Here is a 22,356-nt window from a genome sequence, read left to right as displayed (position 1 = left end):
AAAAAGATCCCTTCCTTCTCTATGACCCTGAATGCCGAGTAAAGGACAGAATGTGCAGCTCTCCAACAGCAAGTGGTGGCGTCTCCATATGAGTAAAAACTTTTCGAGAGGGACGTTATATACAATCAATCATCAATCAATCAAGAATGTTGATTTTTCTATTTTAACTCTTGCATTCCATATAACTCAAAACTTTCCTCTAGTGCAAAATTCTTGATTTATTTTATGATTTCTTTTGACTTAATTTAAAATATGTTTAGATTTTCTTACTTTTTGTATATTTTTTCATTTTTCTATGCGTAGGAAAGTAGTTTGCTTTCTCCTGTGCCATCATGAATTAGCATAATGTTTGCAACGTGTGATTATATTGCCGCACCTTAGGTAAACAATAATGTAATCTGTGTTTTTATTAGAAATGACATTTGAATGTCAATATTAATGGCAAATCTCCACGTAATATTTAACTAGTAGTATCTCACGTTTCATTGCATAACGTGTTTTCATCTTCCAACTGTTTCAAAACGCAAGAGGGTTATCCGAGTAGGATCATTATTTTTTAACGAACGGAGGCAAGATGTTGACAAATAAGTTGATAGCAAACATAAACAATTACTGGGTCGTAATTCTTTTGACTTCTTTCATAGCTTTTATAAGCTTTTTGTTTTTATACAGATTTGAGTAATGAATGTTTTTTGTCTACCTGATTAATTCAAAGGAAAAACGCCTTTGACAGGTCAACATGTTATTTAGGTTAGGGAACTGATCGATATCTGAGATTTTACTGGTGTACCTTTTTACGCCTTTTCACAGTTTTGTATTTTTAAAGGATTTTTTAAAGACTGATAATTTTTCGTTATCTTCACCATTTTTTCACTTCATTGTAAAGAAATGAAATTTATTTTGGTTAACTCTTCTGGTTCTAGATATACAAAGCTTAACTTACGCACATTTTTCAGAAAGCACCCACGGGTTTGAATATGCATGGCGTGTTGTACATGTAGGCTTGAGCCCCGATGCATCTCTTAATTAGATAAACCATATCCTACATGTACGTCTATATTATTTGTATATGGTTATTTGAATGATCCGTTAATCAAGGGATTAAGAAAGGGAAAATCTTACCTGAAAAATGATTTTTTAGTTCCATTGTTAATCAATTGAATATGTTTAAAACAACACAGGGTTTAAAAATGCAGGGAGTTTCAGTTCGTTTCCATGACGTTGATCTATAGATAGACACATTCTGCATTTTTTTTCAATTTCTAAGATTAAAGAAATTCCTACCTGATCAATAACAAGCGATCGCAGACCTCTGTTTGTGAAAACAAGTTTATCTTTAAAAAAAATTAAAAAATAGGTAAGCTAGCGCTTTAGCAATTTTTAGGTTCCTGATCAACTCATTAGCATTAATCATGCTAATGTTTTAATCTTTAATAAGGCTGATATCTGACAGTTAGAGTTATAATTTATTGTGAAGTGTAATTTGTAGAATTATAGTGTGTTACTAACAGATTTTGAAAAGGAAATAAGAGGTTTTTCATTATTTGACGGTATTATCCAGAAAGGTGCTATAATTTGCAAGCTAGATTTAGAATCTAGCAAGTTTAGAATCTTGTCATTTTGCGACTTAAACTTAAAGTGTAAGTTACACAATAAATCAACAAACTTCAGAATCAATCAAAAAAGGCCAGTGTTAATCATTGACACAACGAAATTGTTATCGTTCAGACTATCTGTAATAGTATTCACAGACTGCTAGACCTTGAAGTTTTTCCAAAATGCCCGACCGTGAAGTCGAGCATACGTATTCCAACAATATGGACTTGCAATAATGTTTCCTATCAATAAATAAAATCCTTTAAATTTGTATTCACGATTTTGTAACACCCCCCCTCCCCGTTTAGTCTGTTTTAGAATTATTTATAGATATTGTCTCCAATAAAAAAATAACATAATCTAAAAGCAACAGAAAATTACCACTCACAGATTGTTTTCTGTTTAATACTTTTAACCTATCTATTAATGGGTTAAACTTACACCATATGACAATTTTTCTAAAAGCAAAAAAAAATACAGTTTAACCATGACTTCATTAGTATCAGCCATCTTTGTCTTGTTCGAAGGTAGTTTTGAAAATTCCTGCCTTTAAATAGTGTCTTGTAATGTGGCACTTAACAATTTTAATTTGAATTATTCGACTTTATTTGAACAGGAAGCTAATGATAACAAGAATCCTTTGAAAAGGTTGCACAGTCTTTTATATTAACGACTTATAATGATTAATTAGATTTATTTATCCACTTTGTAAAAATGTGAAATATTTTACATTCAAAAGTTATGACCAAGATCATTTTTTAAACTTGTGTCAAATTTTAAGGTTAAGTTCAAAAAGGGTGAAAGCAAAAGTACCCAAAGAAAGGCTTTGTCATAAGAAATGCACTTGTAATATATTAAAACCCCAGCATCAAATGTTTTAAAGTCATAACAAAGATAGATGTTTTTACAAAAGTAGGTCAAACTTTAAGGTCGAGGCTTAAAGGTCAAATTTGTTGTTATCAAAAGGAATGCTTTGTCACAGGAAATATACCTTTAAAATACTAACGCCCAACTTCTAACTGTTCAAACGTTATGTTAAAAATGTCAAGGTCAAAAGGTCAAAAATATTTATACAGCATTTATGGACCGATTTTGTCACAAGCTATGGACATTTAAATTATGGAAGCTGTCCTTAAGTTATGGTCTTGGTTAACGATTTATATTTTTTGCAAAATATGCCAAACGCCAAGGTAAATGTCAAGAGATCAAATATTTTGGTACCCAAAGGAAACTTTTGCCGCAAGGAATGTACATGTTAATTAAGTATAAAAGCCACAGTTCCAAGCAATCAAATGTTATGGGTAACGTTAAACGTTTTGTGGACAAACAAACAAACAAGCAGCTAGACAGACGGAAGAACACAACAAAAACTGATCTAGAAAACCCTTGAATCTTCTTCCAACAATCGTTTCTTAAGGTTATATATGTTTGTTGCAATTAGTTAAATTCAAAAAGAGCATCCCTTTCAGTTCAGGTACACGAACCATGTTTTTTTCTTAATTATCAACTAATACAAATATAGATAGTGATTTATTCTTCTATTATTTTTCAGTCGGTAGAGCGCTCGCTCCGTGTACGGTTGGTGATCGTGAGTTTGAATCTTGGTCGCGACTGACTAAGTTGTAAAAAAAATAGATAGCAACTGTTTCTTTGCCACCTCCTTGGCACATTGAAGTAAAAGTTTTGGGTCCTTCGGGTGAGAGCTTAAAAACCGAGGTCCCGTGACACGGCAGACGTTGGCACGATAAACATCTCCCAGTGGTCTATGGCCATGATTGCCGAGTAAAAATTTGAGACCTTCATCTGTATATGGTGACGTCTAAATATGAGTAAAAATTGAACGAATGAGACGTAAAACATACAATCAATTAACCAATCATTTCTATTTTATACCAAATTTGAATCTGCACTAACTATATTTTGTTTATTGTCTGTTATATTTGTTTGGTGACATCTGTTTCCGAAATAATATCAAATTATATGTATTGATTTTATGTGAAATACTGTGAAATAAAAATTTTTGTTGGGGTTTATTTTTCGTGGTTTTCAATGTATAAAGAGACCCATCAATTTAAATCCACCAAGAAATGCAATTTTTCATGCATACTACTTCTGAACAACTCTTTATCCAGTAAATCAAATCCCCTTGAACCAATATATTTTTCTCATACAATGGAAATTTTATCCCTCGAAAACATGTGATTTTACAATAAAGCAAAAAGAAAAAAAAAAAAAAAAAAAAAAATTCAACCATAGTTATTTCATATTTTGTGTAGATATGATTATTCATTTTAGGTAACAATGAAAGCCTACTGGACATGCCTTATTTTTCTTTCTTTAGGAAGAGCTGGGTAAGTTTTCAATAACAGCATTGGATTTCATGGCATTTTGCCCGTGTCTAATATAGATTTGTAAATGGGCATAGAATAGTAACCTCTCAAAACAGAGGCAAGATTGGGCTTAAGAGCCACTGAGATTTCTGAAAACGGTTTTCTCAAAATCCAGTGCCAGTAAAAAATTTCAAACTTGTATCTGATTCCACCACCCCCACCCCCACCCCCTCATATTCGAGATTTAGCTTAAACATGCATGCCGCAATTTGTTTTCTGAATCAGGTGATAATAACTATTGAATTTCTTAAAATGTCTTGAACTTTGTTACATGTATCTTCATCATAGAATCTCAAGAAATTAATTTTACTATAAAGAAATTAAATTGTAATTGTTTTGCGTCATTTGATTGGATAGAAATTTTAATAAACTGCATGTCTACGTCAAAATGACTTAAAAGTAATTAATCTATTTGATGTTACGTTTACAACGTGCTTAATTTGAAAGTATTTTTGAGAGATGAACTTAATTTTAAAACTTCTAATAGGAGATTTGATTATAAGAAAAAAATTTAAAAGCTCCCGGAGTTTTACGGGTATAACCTTGGTTAGAAAGCTAAATGCTTTTCTCTTAAATCTTGAAATTTAGAAATAGTAACCAAAAAATTATATTTTAATAAAATAATTTAATTTTGTCTCTATCGTGTCATTTGATTGGATAAAAATCAGTTTACATAGTACATGTATATCCAGTGTTGCCAATGTCACATAGATATCACTCTTTTGCTTTATATTTTGATCTTTAAAAATCGTGATCGACTTCTTTCTCACAAAGCTTCGCACTTGTAGGTTTAAATGTTTATTTCATTAATAAATTTGTTATATATTGAACAATAAACAAACTGCATCTTTCCATATGTACTTACACAAATCAAATTGTATCTTCTAAAAATTATTTCTACGAATAATCGATAATAGTCTATATTGTTTAATACTATGCTAACATATTGAACCTTTAAAACGATCATACGGTCCAATCCTCAATAACATGAACTGAGCGCTAGTAAGAATTTTTTTCTAGGATTTTTCTTAATTTTTTTTTAAATGACATTTTAAACTTTGTGATAACTTAGAGGATAGTTACTTCCAGAAGCAATGCACAGGACAATATGCCGCAATTAAATTGAGAGCATGTTGGGCTTAAATGCCCCGATAAACACTGCTTTGTCAACGTAAAGTAAACAAATCGTTTGCTGTCTCCATGTTCTCTGTTGTTTTATAAATTACGCATAATTACGTAGAATTTAAAATCACTCCTACTCAAAAGATATGTGATATACCGCAGATATAGTCATTGGGTATTTTGGTATGATATCGTCGATTCAGAGGTGTATCAGCCACAGTTTTGTGCGATTTTTGAAGTCGAAGGTTATAAAAGTCATTTTTAAAAGTGAAAGTCGTCATTTTAATAGATAAACATATAATAAAAGTGCCGAATTTTTGCTTTTCAAATCATACATACATATATATCTATAATTTTTAGAAAAAATGTTCAAATGAAATCAACTTATCTTTATCGGTGCAACACAGAAACACATATATATTTTTGATCTGGCCACCCTTTTTTTGTCTCAAGCCACAATGTTAGAAGTAAATCCTCTCTATATGTTACCTTGAATCTACGTTCATAGGCAGGCCAAACTTAGAGTGTTTGGATGTGTTTGTGTGTTTTAAGTAGGGATTTTTTGCCATCCTTACCTTTAAATGCCACGAAACACCAATTAAAGGTTGTAAGAATGAAGGATCTGATATATATTTTCATGCTTAGATAATCGATCAATTTAATCATCCATTCAATGTTTTTGATCATAAGTAGAAAACAGGAGGCCTATTAAGCTCTGATAAGACAGATGATAACTTTCAGGGTACAAAAAATGAATACTTTTTAGAGTTTTCATGATCAGTTTCCTAATCTAGACCTATGAGTAGTCAAATTGACAAAATCTAATTTATGATGGAAACATTACTTTCTATTTTGTTTTTGCCAGTTTCTTTCTAATTGTTTTATAATATTTCACAATAAAACATCTAAATCCAAACTTCAAAAACCTAATGAATTGAATTTTTTAAGTACCATTTTAAAAATGGTTTAATGTTTCAAGTACTTAATTCAGACTTTTTTTTTAGAATGACATTTTTTTTCACATGAAGAAATATTTAGAAGAAAGAAAAATCCTCTATTTTTATCTTACAACCACATACACCATTGTGATTTTCTCACTTAGGAAGCATCGCTTCATGATGTTTTCTAACATGATCTTAATAGATATGATACTATGTACCGGTATTATTTTCATATGCATCTGATATTTTGAATCTAATGTTGTGAAAATAAATCCTTTCTGTTTCTATTCTCTGTGTTGTAATTTCTTCATATCATAATCTGACATAAAACTCATTTCTGAAAAAATAAGCAGCACCACATACTTCAAACTATTTTTCATGTGGCTCTAATGTCATTAATGTTTATGAAATTAATATTACAGATTTTAAATTTTCTTAAGTGAAGTTTTTAGCAGAGGGTCGGATCCCTTAAATTGATAATTTTTTTCCCATAAAATCAAGTAGAAATCCTAGATCTGAGGGTGAGATTTTAAACTGGATGATGTTACACTATATGTTGTTGGCTCGAAGCAATTTTGCCTGGAATAGGTATTCACTAAGCATCTTCTGGCAACATCTGTCACATACATCATAAGCCGTATATTTTAATTGTACTCTCGCATAAGCAGAAGGCTGAAGTGAACTTTTCCTATCGAAATTTGTCCGTTGTCTGTCGTTGATGTCATGGTCGTTAACTTTTAACAGTTTCATCTTCACCAGAACCACAGACCCAATTTCAACAAGATTTGTTACAAAGTATCCTTGGGTGAAGGGAATTAAGATCTTTTCAAATAAAGGGTCAAGCCCTCTCCCAAAGGGGGATAAATGCAAAATAGTGAAAAAATGATGCAAGTATAGCATTTAATTCTAGTTTAATTCGAGTGCGCATGACTTTGCGCAGCTTTTAAATTTCATGCAGTCATAAATGCGACAGTATACTTTTCCCAAATATTGTGATTTTAATTTTTTATTTCATGTATCTGTAACGCCCACTACGCTGAAAGAATGATTAGGGAAAACGCTCTAACAACGTCACTGTTTCCCGATTTTGTAAGCAATGCACAAGGCAGAAAAATCTACTCGTTTATTTTACGACATCCCTTGATATTACGCTAAAACCGATGAAAGAACATCAAAAGAAACATACAAGCAATACAAGCATAGTATTTTTTAAAAAATCATCTACACCGATATGAATCCATACCCCAATATGGCAATTTTAGAGGTATTATTCATCGAAAAAAAAAATTTTGTAATTCTAAAAGACCTCGATGGGAAACATTTTTTGAAATTTCACAGTTTGGTAACCTTTACCAATAACTTTCATCTACTCGACTTAGAAAGAAATCTCTAGGGCAGATATACAAAATATATGGGGAAAATGTTATACTTTAACGCTTTTCCAACAACTTCTTATAGGTTCAATTGTAAAATTTTACAACTTTTCAAACGGCTCCCTAAGTAATCGGTATAGTAAACATTCGATTTTTAAGCTTAAAAAACTAATTAATGAAAAATTATCGAAATCCCCAGAGTAGAAATAATTAGACTGGGCTTCGTTAAGAACCCCTGGCCTGAAAGATGAACTCATATGGAATCATCATCAGGTAGATTAACATTTATTTAGATTCAATTTTGTTCAAATCACGACCCCTTTGGCTATGGTAGGGTCACAAAGGTCGATCAAAGTTAAACATACAAATATTTAGAACAAAATCCTTAAAATCTTCTTTTCGTGAAATGTAAGGACATTATTGATCATTTTTATAAGGAAGCATCATCAGGTGGTGTTGATTTAATTTTATTCAAATCATGGCTCCCGGGGATAGGATGGGACCACAATGAAAGTTCAAACTCGCAGGAAAAAAGCCACAGTTACGCAGAAAAAATACGTAGGCATCCTTAATAAGTTTGGATTTAATTTTGTTCAAATTATATTCTTTCCTTTTAGGAGAAGGTCGGGATCTCTTATGCACTCAAGCTTATCAAAACGGAACTGATTTTTGCTTTTTTGAGCAGTGAGGAATCCTTTTCGTGCCAGCATCTACTGCGACACAATACATCAGTTAATAAAGTTTAATCCAAAGGACCGGTCTCCACGACATACATGCATAAGGATCAATTCCTTACTCTGCAACCAACCACCACTGTGCCACACACGCGACAGTCTTATGTGATGATTTGATAGAAATTTTAATTCGTAGACTAGTTAAAAAAGATAAGCAACAGGCCCCGAGATCATAAAACAGTCTTAGATTTAAGTTAAATTTTCAATCACATATAAAATGTTATGTTTATTATGGAATTGATCTCCAAATTTGCAAATGACGGCACTTTTGTGAATCAATATTGAAACATATTTTGATTAATGATCTATTTGATTTCAACAACTTTTGTACATCATGAAGAGAAGGAAATTATATTAGCACGAGCATCCTAAGGCATTTTCAATAGTTGCAAGACACAAATATCGTATGCAATTTATAAGTAAAAGCGATTTTTTACTACGTAAATAATAATGAATATGTAATTTAACAGTTGAAAATCTAGTCATTTTTCTATATTTTTTATTTGGTAGTGAGGTGGCAGCTCTGAGATGTGGCGGTATGATTGTCTCTGGTGTTGAAAAGTGCGCTGAGGTCAAAACAAATTTATCACTAACGCCTGAAAATAGCTATGAAATTGTTCGAAACAGCAATGCCCAACACTCAAAAAAGGAATCAAACATGAACCTAATAATACCAATCATTTGCTCAGTTACTGCCATTGTGCTGCTTGGAATTGCATGTATTATTGCATACCAAAAGAGAAGCTTTTTGTTTGAAAGATTGAACTGCCAAACTTGTCTGTCATATAGAGAAAACAAGAACCTTGCATTGTATGAATGATACGGTAATAAAAAAAATCCTGAAGTATTTCTCTGTCAAATGAACTATTGAGAAAGTTTTGTGAAATTGATTTTTTTTTAATTTTGGCTGCTAAGATCTAGGGATGGAAGAATTAAAATCCGCATTTTGAGCTTTTAGATGGAAAGCCGCATGACAATTTTTTTATGTCTTGCATATTTTCATTTACTCTTTGAATCATGCTGATTTGAAAGACTTTTTCATTTTATGACTAAATTGAATCTTTTTCTGAACATTTCTTTTATTTAAATAAGTCACTCAAGTTAGTTATATTGGAATATTACAAAAATTGCCGCTGGTGCTAATATTCTTGTCGAAAACTTTTTCAGGGAGTATTGTCGCAATGTTTCAACCATATTGAGGCTATATGCTTAATTCCTTGCGCTAAATCGGCACTTGAATACATTGACTTTTTTAAAAATTATTCAGGGATTATGCCTGTTTTGCCTGACCAGTATTCAGATTCTTTAGGGAGATTTTAATCAAAATTGGATGCATTTTTTAACATATATTTGTTCTCTTACTACATTCAGAAATTCTTAAAAGGATACTTCTCATTGTTAGATAAATGTTGCCGACCTAAAAAAAAATATATCTTAAAGTAATAATCTGTCATAAACGTTCGACATAATTTCTGTACATGATAAAGTTTAGCTAGTGTTTAAGTTTCATGTTATTGGTACAGATCTGACTTAAAGCTGTATGTTTCATAAATAATATACTGCATTTTGTATTTGTTTAATATTCATGACTTGGTATACATGTTTATAATTAATAGGGAGAATATGCTTTATTTTTATCATGTTACATACTAGCATCATAAACGATCATATCATGGTGTGTGCATTTAGTTCCCTTTTGCCTATGTTTTGCATGCAAAAGAGATGTACATGTGCAACACCATGCATGAGTATTCTCGTATATATGCAATATATTCACATATCCATTATGTAAAAATAACATGCATTGTCTTATTTTGCGGTAAGATACTTAGTATTTGCTCTTTATAATACTGTGAAATCAAAAAAATTTTGTGGGGGATTAATTTTCGTTGTTTTCTCCACGAAATGTAAAATGATGCATACATTAAAACCAATTCTTCATCCACGAATTAAAATCCCCACGAACCAACAGTTTTTCTGCAAACAACGAAAATTGACTCCTTGAAAATTTGTGATTGTACGGTATGTTGTATTTCATTTTTGAAGTTAAATTGTCAAATACAAAGTTTTTTTAATTATCTTTCAGACTGCATCTACATGTTAATGTATTTAACTCATTCGAACTGTAAGAGTGCAAAGTAAGAATATAATGGTGCTTCCTATTGCTCTATTGTTAAGTTTCTTTTTTAATTGCTGTGTAATTTTGATCTCAGTGTATAAGCATTAATATATTGTAACGAAGGTAAGATGTTTCATCTTGTAGAAATGTTTATGAATTTATAAATAACTAGTATGTGAAGATATCATTGTCTTATGAAAGTATATGTATGAAATGAATATATGTACATGAAGGTAATTCAGAGAAGATAATAAATATCGGAAATTTTGATATTTTACTGAGAGCTTTATCCTTCGCTAGTAAAAAAAGAAAATATGTTAGGTAGATCATAATTGCTATGAGTATGAAATGAAAGAATTGCATCTATATATTTGTCCTAAACATCAGTTAAAAGGCAAAGATATTGAATCTCAAAGCATGACTGATTTGAAAGAAATCGATTAAACAAGAGAACCTCGCATTCAAACAAGCTAATGTAATGTATATTCCTATTCAATGACATAAAAGAGTTAAATTTCATTCCAATGTTTTTTATCAACATTTTGTTTATAGAGTTATGTTTCCTTATCTTTATTCGTAATTATTCCTTTTATCATTATTTATCTTGTGTTTATGTATATTGTGTTCATTGTAATAAATCATAAATTGTCATTTTAAACATTTTCTTGCAACTTTTGTGTTGATACTTTGTTTGAATTATGTGGCACTTAGCAATTTAATTTTGACCATGTGCCATGAAATTTACAAAGTTAATAGAGGCATCCTTCTACTTCATAGATGTGTATTTATATTATTTGTTTAATACCCAAAAGCAGAGGGGAACATTTTTAAAAGAATGATTTTTCACTATATATTCAGCACAGCCTTACCCTAGCAAAAGAAACCCTGGCCCTGTGGCCTAGAATTTAATAATTTTTCACTAATCAATGGATATTACAATACCTCCAAAGATGTCCAGGAGTAAAGAAGAACGTTTTGAAAGATTGCATTTATTTTTACGGAGTTTGCACCACCCTTCAAGAATGTAGAGGCCATGAATTTCGCCTATAGATGCTACATGTATGTACAGAAATGGGTTAAAATTTGTTCAGTGGTTCGAGAATATGATTAAATGTTACCGCAAGATGCACGATGACTGATGAAACAGATTAAATTAGAATAGGTCATTTGAGTAAACTTAAGGTAATTTAAAAATATATCACTCAGTATTTCAAAAGCATGACTGTATGCTATTATAATTTTTCAATTTTTACCTTTCAATATCCTACATGTATAGACTTGCATTATGATATGTAATATTGCTTTATATTATAGCAATTTATTATTCATCTTTTATATTTGTAAGTTTGCTAAATACCAAAAATTGATTTCCTTTTTGAATATAAAGAATTTTTTAAATAAGTAGAAATAGACTACAGAGCTCGTCTCAACGAATGTTTTCTTTAAGTAAGGCAAAGTCAAACAATTAATCAACAAAAAGTGTACATGTAAAAATGCAAAATTTATGCAATTTTGATCTGATACTTTGGAAAAGATCTTTATAAAAATTCAACCTAGTTCCTCGTCATGAAAACGTAATAAAAATCCAGCATCTGAAGCAAGTTTTAGAGTTTTCATCCCATGATGCATCATTTATGCAAGTTTGGTTTATATTAGCCATATAGTTTCTTCGTAATAGACCTGCACCCATTACTTTTACGAGGTCGATTATCTGGAAAATGTATGTCAAATTAAGCATCTGAAGCAAGTCCATTAGTGTCCATCCTAAGACGAATCATCCATGCAATTTGCTTAACATAGGGCTCATAGTTACTTGGAAATGACACCTGCATATAAAAACTAACCTTGTCACTCATCTAAAAAATGTAGGTCAGATTCAGCATCCGAAGCAAGCCTGGTAGAATGCATACTTAGATGTTTCATCCATGCAAGTTTGGTCGTTATATATAGGGCTAAAAAAAACTTAACTGATTCGTACATGCTTGAAGTCATTTGCTGAGAATAAAACGGGAAACAACATAACGTTGTCTTTGTGACGTAACTGACGTTAAAATCGAATGTGCACAAAACAACCACTCGTATCGTCGAAATGATCAAGAGAAAAGGAGACAGTACCCGTCAAAGAAGGCCTCTAGCTGCATGACAAGGTTCGTCCCAAATGCAGAGATTAAGGGTCTTTTACCTTTCTGACCACTGTATAAATATCAATGTACAGAAACATGTTTATAATGCAAAAGAATGTAATATTTTTCTCCAAGCCAATGGGAGCACTTCATTGTGTTCTTTTTACGTAGACGACATTGATATCAATAGAACATTTTGTACTGGTTCTGATAAAATCTTGGAATTTCAGTTGCTGAAAGATCAATATCGACTGCTAACATGATATTTTTTCATGTCTAACATCCATATGACCATTTGAATACATATCAAATTATTATACGCCTTCATTTTGCCCTCCTGGCCAAATAGAAAATTTTATGTTTTTTTTTCACTTGCTTTGCGAGGATCTCGAGAATCAAGTGAAACATAAATATAAAGAATTGTTTGGGAACGGCTTTTTTAAATAGAAAATGGACCTTGGTGTAAAAGTTTGTGACATAGTTATTTATTATAAGGTATAACAGGTGGAAAAGTGGGTGTTTTGCTTAATTAATACTTATACTTTTCGCGTATTTTTCCGTGTGGACACGAAGTTCACGTGCACGTTGAAGATAAAAAAAATATCTTATAGATTAGTGTTTAGTATCTTTTATATTCAATTGATTATGATGAATTCCGTTTAACGTAGGAATTTTACTTAAAGCCAATAAATATGAGATATATGTTGAACATCGAATGATTGACGTTATCAAATAAACATGAATTCAATACTTACACACAAATGTGCATATTTAGCAATTTCAATTATAGCTTATTATAAAACGTTAAAATTAGCCTATGCTTACAGTCTGCCTTAAATTTCCACTATACTGTAGATTACAATGGACATGTTGATGTTCCTCTATAAAATGCATGAAAAATAAACAATCAATGTGTTGTTCGATTGCGAATAAATCTTTCTCAAAAGTAAAACTATAATGATTTGTAGATATCCATACTGTATAAATGATTTAACAAAAGTTCCACGATCATTTGATTACGAGAAGAGGTAACACTTGACTTACGTTACGTTAAACATCATTTTTACATTTGTTTTGTCATGTATGAAAATGACTTGTGGGTGGCTTTTTTTAAAAAGTGAAGTTGTACAAATTTGAATATTTTAGAAATCCTGTAGATGAATAATTATTTCTTTAAATAATGATGTGACATTTGATTCTAAAGTTTATATTTGGCATAAATTACGGTTTTATCTAAAGGATAGAAGTAAGGATATAGATCGTTGATAAAATGTATGTAATCCGTTTAAAATTTTTTTTGAATAAGTCCCTATAACAATCCTTTTAAGAATAAAGAAATAAACTGAAACCAGGAAAGTATGAGGGTTTTCTCCTCCGGAGATACTAGTATTCTATATATAATTCCTGAATTGTCTTCAAAGTATCCTGTTACTTCCCAGTCATTACTAAAATCAAAAGACGGTTGTGACAGAACAGCAGGGGATCATAGCACCAGATCCCACCTCTGAAACTTGTATACAGTGTAAGAGGTCCATGACTGCCCCTCTCCTGGTTTGTTTTGTTTGAATGACCTTTGAGCTTTGATACTGTTTATTTTGCCCATACATTTTTCTACGAAACAAACTTTCCTGGGAGAAGGTTTTTTTTAAAAGATTGGGTCAATTTCTTGACATCGAATTAGACATAAAAAAAGATAACCTACCAAATGTGCTTTTACTCAAATTCTGAAAAAAAATTCAATTAATAAAAAAACTGCAGCCAAAAAGAAAAGCAAAATGCAAATACATGTATAAACAACCATTAAAGTGATTTACCTTCTTTAAAATCGAAAACCTATTTTCTCGTAGGCTTATAAAATATACTAACTCCCAACCCACTCAACCTTTCTTATGGTTTATATATGGATTAGACGCATTTTGTCTTATCATTGTCAGGGCCTTTTATTTAACATTTAACTTTGTGAACTTATTATTCACGACAGTTAAAAAAAGGAAGTTCTAAGAATTTCCCCACTGTAAGGATTGCTATTGATTTCTCTGCTGATGTTTAATTAACTTTATACTAATATTAATGCATGCAAGTTTATCTTATATATTAATTTCAAAGATCTGTGGTTACAAGAAAAAAAAAATAGTCCATTTGCTCCACATCAGTGTATTGATTAAATCATTTTAAGACTTGGAGTGGTTTTCCGTGAATATAAGGGGATTAAAAATTTATTGGAAATTTTCTACTGAAATGAAATTGAAGAGAACAAGATGTGTTTGTAAAACACTGATGCCCCCGCATAGCAACATAGCAAAGATTAAGCTTTTCTTAAACGCAAATTTAATTAATTGGTACCAAAAGTAGGGTATTCTCACTGGAAAACAATTGTGAAATTTGAAAGTAAACTAATGTTAAAGTTTCTCCAAGGCCAAGGTCAAAAGGTCATTGTAATTAGTATCAAATGAAAGGTCTTGCCACATGAAATACTTATGTAGAGTATGAAAGCCCTAGCCCTAACCGTTCAGAAGTTATGGTCAACGTTCAATTTCTTAAAAAGTAGGTCAAATTCCAAGGTCAAGGTCAAAGGGTCAAAGTTATTGTTATCAAATGAAAAGTCTTGTCAAAAGGATCAAATATGTAAAGTATGAAGTATGAAAGCACAAGCCCTAACTCTTTAAAAGTTATGGTCAAGGTCTGCGTTTTTAAAGTAGGTCAATCTCAAAGGTCAAGATCAAAGGGTCAAAGTTCTTGGTATCCAATGAAAGGTCTTCTCACAAGAATTACATATATGAAGTAAAAAAGCCCTACCCCTTACCGTTCAAAAGTTATAGCCAAGGTTAAAGTTTTTTCACAAGGACGGAAATCTACAAGGTCAAGGACAAAGGGTCAAGATTGTTGGTATCCAGTGAAAGGTCTTTAAACAGACATTACATATGTGAAGTATAAATGTCCTGGTGCCTATTGTTCAAAAGATATGGCCGAAGTAAAATTTTTGCTTTTTTAAGTAGGTTAATCTCAAAGGTCAAGGTCAAAGGGTCAAAGTTCTTGATATCCAATAAAAGGTCTTCTCACAACAATCACATATGTGAAGTATGAAAGCCCTATCCCTTACCGTTTAAAAGTTATGGCCAAGGTTAAAGTTTTTTCACAAGTACGGAAATCTCCAAGGTCAAGGTCAAAGGATCAAGGTTGTTGGTATCCAGTAAAAGGTATTTCAACAAACATTACATGTGTGAAGTATAAATGTCCTGGGGTCTACTGTTCGAAAGATATGGCCAAAGTTAAATTTTAAAATTTTCATTTAAAAGTGGGTCAAACTCCAAGGTCAAGGTCAAGAGGTCAAATTTGGTGGTACCCAAAGAAAGGTCTTCTCACAAGGAATACACATATGAAATATGAAAGTCATAGCTCCACTAAATCAAAAGTTATGAGCAAGGTTAAAGTTTTTGCGGACAAACAGACAAACAGAGAGACAGACAGACAGACAGACACGACAAAAACTATATACCCCCGAAACTTCGTTTACGGGGGGATAAAAATTAAGATATCTTCAAAAACCTCAGAATAAATGTTACGATTAAATGCTTTATAATTTTAAATAGAGAAAATCTCTTTTAACATTTTTTTCTGCATTGAGGTTTGCAGAGACAAATTGCTTTTAAAACTTTTACATATATCTAGGATTGTTTGAAATTGCATATTACTGTTTAGATTGAATTGGAACAAAGCCAAAAGCAAAATAAGTTATCTTCAACGATTAAACGAAAGGAAAGACTTAGAAATTTTAATGAAAATGATTATTTTAGCGATAATTTTACTTTTCGTGAATGAAGCAATTTAAACTTAGATTGTGTAAAATAATAAGCAGGACAACTTTTACTTTTTTTGCCTTAAACTTCCTCATTGGTAAGAAGTTCTACATTATCATTCTTAAAAAGATTATAATTCAAAAAGAGTCATCTACTTTTGTACAAATCATAATGAGTATGCAGCCATTTATTTCCCAAAATATTATGCTATTTTTATTTCACCCTATCTCTAGAAACCTGCTTTATAAATTCTAAATATATAACATGTCTAACCCCAGGTAGCACAAAACATTTTCAAAACATTTTATTGGTGTTGTAAAAAGGTTTTTTTCGAAACATTTCAGACTAAACATTTTAAAAATGTTTTTAAAACATTTCCTCATTTCCTCTTCTCATTATACCGCCGAAATATGGCTGAAAAATTGCTGACTCGGCGTTAAACAATATAAAATCAATCAATCTTCTCATTATAACATTTTAAAAACATTTTTAAAATGTTTTCAAGAAGCTTATGATTAAATCCTTTTGGAACATTTGTCTAAAATATTTTTGAAACGTTTTAAAAATGTTTCAAAAGGTATGTTTAGCTTTCAAATATCAAAGATTTTTATATTACGTTTTAAAAACGTTCTAAAAACATGAAATGAAACATTCCTTTTCCATAAATCTGAAACATTGCATAAATACGTTTCTGAAACATTTGGAAGGAACATTGTCAAAATGTTTTTGAAACATTCTTAATTCATTTAAGGGTATTTATAGCTTCCAAATATTAAAGATCTTATAAAGCGTTTTAAAAACGTTCTTAAAACATGAAATGAAACATTCTTTTTCTGTAAATTGGAAACATTGCATATACGTTTCTGAGACAGTTGTAAGAAACATTTTAAAAATATTTTTAAAACATTCTTAATATCGTTGTTAGTTAAAAACTTTCAATTCCGGATATTTTTCGGCCTAGGCAGTGAAAATGTTTATTTTAAACATTAACTAAAATAATTATTTTCACTACAATTGAAACATTTTAATTATAGTTTTTGTAACATTTTTCGGAAACATTTTCAAAATGTTTCTGAAATATTTATGTAATTGCGGCACAATTTAATTCATTTAGTAACTTTAAGAGTATGTTGTGAGAATAATTTTAGAACATTCAATTTAATGTGTTTTCTTTTTTTAAAGACTTCATTTTTCATTGCTGCTGTTATTTTCAAAATGTTCTTAAAACATTCAAATAATGTATGATTGCGATTTTCCTAAAATTTAGTTTATGAAGAAAAAAAGAATATATAGAAAGAATAGTGTTAAAATGAGGAATTATAGTAATTTTTTAATTGAAAGATTTTTCCGGTATTTTATAATGATTTCTTGTTTTGCCTTACTGATTAAATAGACATAATTTATATATTAAAGTTCTTTGATTAAGCAAATCAAAAAATCAATAAATGAAAGGATAGGCAAACAAAAACATTTTAAATATAAATAAATGTATAAAATCATAAGCAATAAATAAAACTCTTAATGTCTTTTAAAAAAATGTTCTTCATCAAATCTGTGATCCACTCCCAGAATTCTACTCTGAGGCATTAGATAGGGATTGGCACACTGGTCAGTTTCAGTGTCATGATAACCTATTATGCAATTCTCCTGCTGGGCAGCGCGTTACAGAGTATAGTGGTTTGCTGCTTATCTAGGCCAAATTTTGAATTCTGGTAAACAAGATGTGCGCGCTTACTCCGTGCCGATTTGAATGAGAAGACTTTGCACCATATAAACCACAATAATAACCTTGGGATTTATAAACTTTGAATGGTAAGAAATATTCCTTTATCATAGACTTTAAAAGATCATTTAAAAATGGCTTTTATACTACCATTGCATGATCAATAACTTTGTACAAATGTATGTAGCTATGACAAAGCGTTAAGGTTATATACATGTATTTGATTTGAATATTTCATTCTTAAGGCAACACAATTATATCCTTGATTCAAGTATTCGTTGTCTTTGTGAAATGTTAATCATCAAACAATATGTTGATTTAAAAATGAAATTTCTTTACAGCATGGTGTTGGTTGCATCATCCGTATTTTCAAATTCCCACATTCGAAAGACCCGCCTTTGGTGAAGACAAAGGTGTACGTAAATACTATTACTCTTCAATAATATTGTCATAGTAATTATTGTTCTGCTTTTTTCAATGCAAATGAGGAAAGAAATTAAATTTGATATAATTATTTAAAATATTTTTTGTATATTTTCATTGATCATCTTAAGATACATTAGATATAGAACGCTGATACAAACACAATTTTCCTTATCTTTACAGATTGGCTATTCTTTCCGAGGGGCAGATTCCTTATCAGCCTTTTCAGAGTATGTGATTCTAACTAAGTCTTATAGAACCGCCGCTCTGTTCTACCTATACAGTGAACATAGGATTTCTGTGATTCTGTTCTTTCAAAAATTCAGTGAATGGATTAGACGCCGTTATCAACCTTAAAAAACCCGGTGACTTGAAAGAAAACAAATTAAAACTTGTACCGAGAATGGAATTTAAATGTGATTAACATATTGAATATGGGTTTGTATTAAAGGTTCAAAAATTAAATATTATTTGTGTTTATTTCTTTTAAAATATAAATATATTATTATTTAATGAGAAAAAGTAAAAATTCAGGAAATACTTTTGTATCCTCCACTTGAATGTTTTGAAAACGTTTTAAAAACCAAACAAATTAAACGTGAATAAAACATTTTTGAAAATGTTTTTGTTACATTTAAAAACAATGTTATGATAACATTTGTTGAAATATTTTGTAAAATGTTTTAAAAACATTTTAAAAAACCATACAAAATCACGTGATTAAAACATTGTTGAAAAATGTTTTTGTAACATTTTAAGAAAATGTTCCGGAAACATTTGCTGAAATATTTCACTAAAATGTTTTTAAAACGTTTAAAAAACCATACAAATTCACGTGATTAAAACATTATTGAAAATGTTTTTGCAACATTTTAAGAAAATGTTCTGACAACATTTTGCTGAAATATTTCACTAAAATGTTTTAAAAACGTTTAAAAAACCATACAAAATCACGTGATTAAAACATTTTTAACAATGTTTTCGCAACATTTTGAAAATGTTTTAAAAACATTTTTAAAATGTTTTTGTGTTAGCTGGGACGCCAGCAAAGTTTTAACACCACTCTTAATTAAATTTACCGACATATAGATACATGACATACTTAAATTGACTTATCAAATTATGACGACAATGGAGAGCCTTACAATAAACTTACCTTATAAGTACTGCTGTCTCATTTCTTGGAATTGTCATAGAAAAATGTTCTATCCATACATGAAAAACAAAGAATTTGTATGTACGGCAACACAGAGCTGACATACTCCTCTTCCTACCATTTTGAATGTTATCTTTTTCAGTCATATAGGAGTATATATAGGCAAGTTTTTTTCCCTTTAGAATAATGACTGATTTAGCCAAGTTATGAATATACACAACATTATTGTTTTTATATAGCAATAATTATCCATAAATATATGGTCTGATTCAACAGAATTAAAATTTGCAGCTTTTTGTTTAATTAAACAAATGAAAAAAAAATAACAAAACTTTACTTAAACAATTTGGCTAGATGAATTGATAGTTTGGTTTTCAATTAATAAGTTTTTTAAAAAAACATTATGATCATGCCTCAGATTACAAACTTTAGATCTTTGATTGATGAAGTACTCTGGTTTAAAATGCGTACTAACCGTTCAGTTACTTTTATTTGACTTAAAGATATCATAAACAGATGTTTGCTTTACTCTAAATAGTAAAAATATATAAATATATAAGAAGATGGGTATAAAAAATTGTCTTAGGAAACTACAGGGAGACGACAAGAAAACTCCAAGTTGACATTTTGCTTTCCATTTGCTGTCATAGCTGAAATTTATTATTCCCGAGCGGGAAACTATAATTTTGCTCTTATTCCATAAGGTTAGCCTAACGTCTTGTATTGTTTCATAGTTAAATAAATTTGACCCGATCTTTTGTTATTAAAATATTCATTGCCAATCTCTAGGATTCATTCATTCAAAAACAGCATCATTGAAATCATTACTACGATATACAACGCGCTATCAACATGCAGCATTTGTCACATCGCGTGGCGCAGTGGTAAGAGCGTCTGCTCTAGAGTCGCGAAGTAAAGACTTGATCCTTACGTCGCAGGTTTGAATCCCACTGTGGGACGTGGTCACCAATCCTTCCGATAAGACCGTATAAACTGGGGTCCGGTGCCACAACGACCGGATCGGACAGACGCACGGACAGACAGGAAGTTGACATAAGATTTGAACAAAAATTAATCCCACTACATGGCATACCACAGAGATGATTGTGTTAAAATTTCACGCATCTGTTATGAGTAGTTGCTTAGGAAAATGCGACGGAATTATGCATAAAACATGTATGAAACGGACAGAAGCACGGAAAAACAGGATGTTGATATTAAATTTAAAAAGAAATGAATCCCATCATATGGCATGCCTCAGAGAAGATTGTGTTAAAAATTTCAAGCATCTACGATGAGTAGTTGCTGAGAAAACTGCGACGAAAATTACATTTGTACGGACAGACAGATGGACAGCTAGACGGAAAGACAGGCAAGGGTAAAACATTATAACCTTCCCCCTTCTTCTTCGGAACAGGGGTATAATAAAATGAAAGTAGGCGGGTAAAAATGGATTTCTATGACTATGAGTCTTTGACTTTCGTATTTTTATACTATACACCTCTTATATAATTGTGTGACCAACATTACGTTAAAATGTCAAATTTCCCTATGTGATAAACCACCACGCCTTTTGTATCATGTAATTTCTCAATGGCGGGAAAACCAAGAATTCACATGTATATTCAAGATTTGGGATAAATAAGGAGCGAATGTACGTTAAAGGTATTTCTTTAAAATAATTTATATGCTTATACATGCAGTTGTTATATTATTAATTTGCTAATAAGAAAAGTAGGTGATTTGTACATGTACATATAAGATTTAGGATAGGTTAGGAATTAATCCACGTTGAAGGTACTTTTTTGAATAATTTCTATCCCTCTGCAAACGTTGTTATATTATTGATTTAATTAAAAGAATTGATTTGCTAATTCAAAACTTCGGTGACAACTATAGTTAAATTATGTACTTTTAATTTTGCGAAAATTAGTTTTCGGAACTTACACAGAACTATTGTGCTTGTATATGCCGTCTAGAGTGTCTTTTACCTTGAAACTTTTACACGATTTCATTACATATAATTTAGCATTAAAATTTCTAGTGTTGCGATATATGTTAGATAGAATTCAAAATACTTTGTATGGCTATAAGAGTTTTCCGTAAGCTGGGCTTGTTTGTCTAATATATGCGTGATACGTTCATACGTCTATAAATACCCCTGATATCTATAATTAGAATGTGTAAATTCCCTACAAGTTTTATTTTTAAAGACAACAAATGGGAAACTGATGTATTCAAAATCATTGCATTTTAAGCGTTACATAGACTATCATTAAAATCAATGCTTCCAAGAAAGGAACCGGGAATACCTCTTTAATAAATCTATAATTATCTATGTCTCTCTGTTTACCATCGTAATATACTAAAAGCTTAATTTATTTCTATAAACTAGCTATCATCCCGAATGCAAAATTTAAAATAAAATGAAATATTAAACGTATTTAATCAAAACATTGTTTCTTTGTTACACTTTAATCAGTCTACTTACTCCTTATTAGATAAACGATTTAGTATGACAAGATAAAAAATATCTTTTTCTCTTGAGTGATAAAATTATGTTACAAAATGATATGAAAATTCCTTGAAGATCCCACAATTTTCATATTTTTGTAAATTTTCCGTTCAATATACTTGTAGAATAAATTGACAAAAGCAAATGTTAATATAAGCATAAAATGTAAGAAATTTAATTAAATTATTCACAGATATATTAATATTACCCCGAGGTGACAGGAAAACCCTGCGTTTTATGTCTCCTTCTGCCAGGGGCAGAGGCTATTATTCATTTATTCACTTAAAACAATCTAATATATATCATATATGAGGAGAATGAGAAACATTTACAGAAATTTAATT

General features: G+C 30.6%; 1 protein-coding gene across 1 annotated transcript in view; it reads left to right on the top strand.

Annotated features, from left to right (window-relative positions):
• LOC134231694 (uncharacterized) overlaps window positions 1-22,356 on the top strand; it is a 37,352-nt gene that overhangs the window by 2,017 nt on the left and 12,979 nt on the right. Inside the window, exon 2 of the mRNA XM_062713675.1 lies at window positions 3,892-3,947. Within this exon, the coding sequence (XP_062569659.1) occupies window positions 3,915-3,947 (33 nt within the window). The 5' untranslated portion in view covers window positions 3,892-3,914. The remainder of the gene's footprint in view (window positions 1-3,891; window positions 3,948-22,356) is intronic.

Source organism: Saccostrea cucullata, unplaced genomic scaffold (genome assembly GCF_032062105.1).
Source record: "Saccostrea cucullata isolate Sc308-1 unplaced genomic scaffold, CSIRO_AGI_Scuc_v1 ctg198, whole genome shotgun sequence".
NCBI classification, from domain to species: Eukaryota; Metazoa; Mollusca; class Bivalvia; order Ostreida; family Ostreidae; genus Saccostrea; species Saccostrea cuccullata.
The sequence above is the reverse complement of the archived record's forward strand: the minus strand, read 5'-3'. Positions and strand labels throughout refer to the sequence as shown.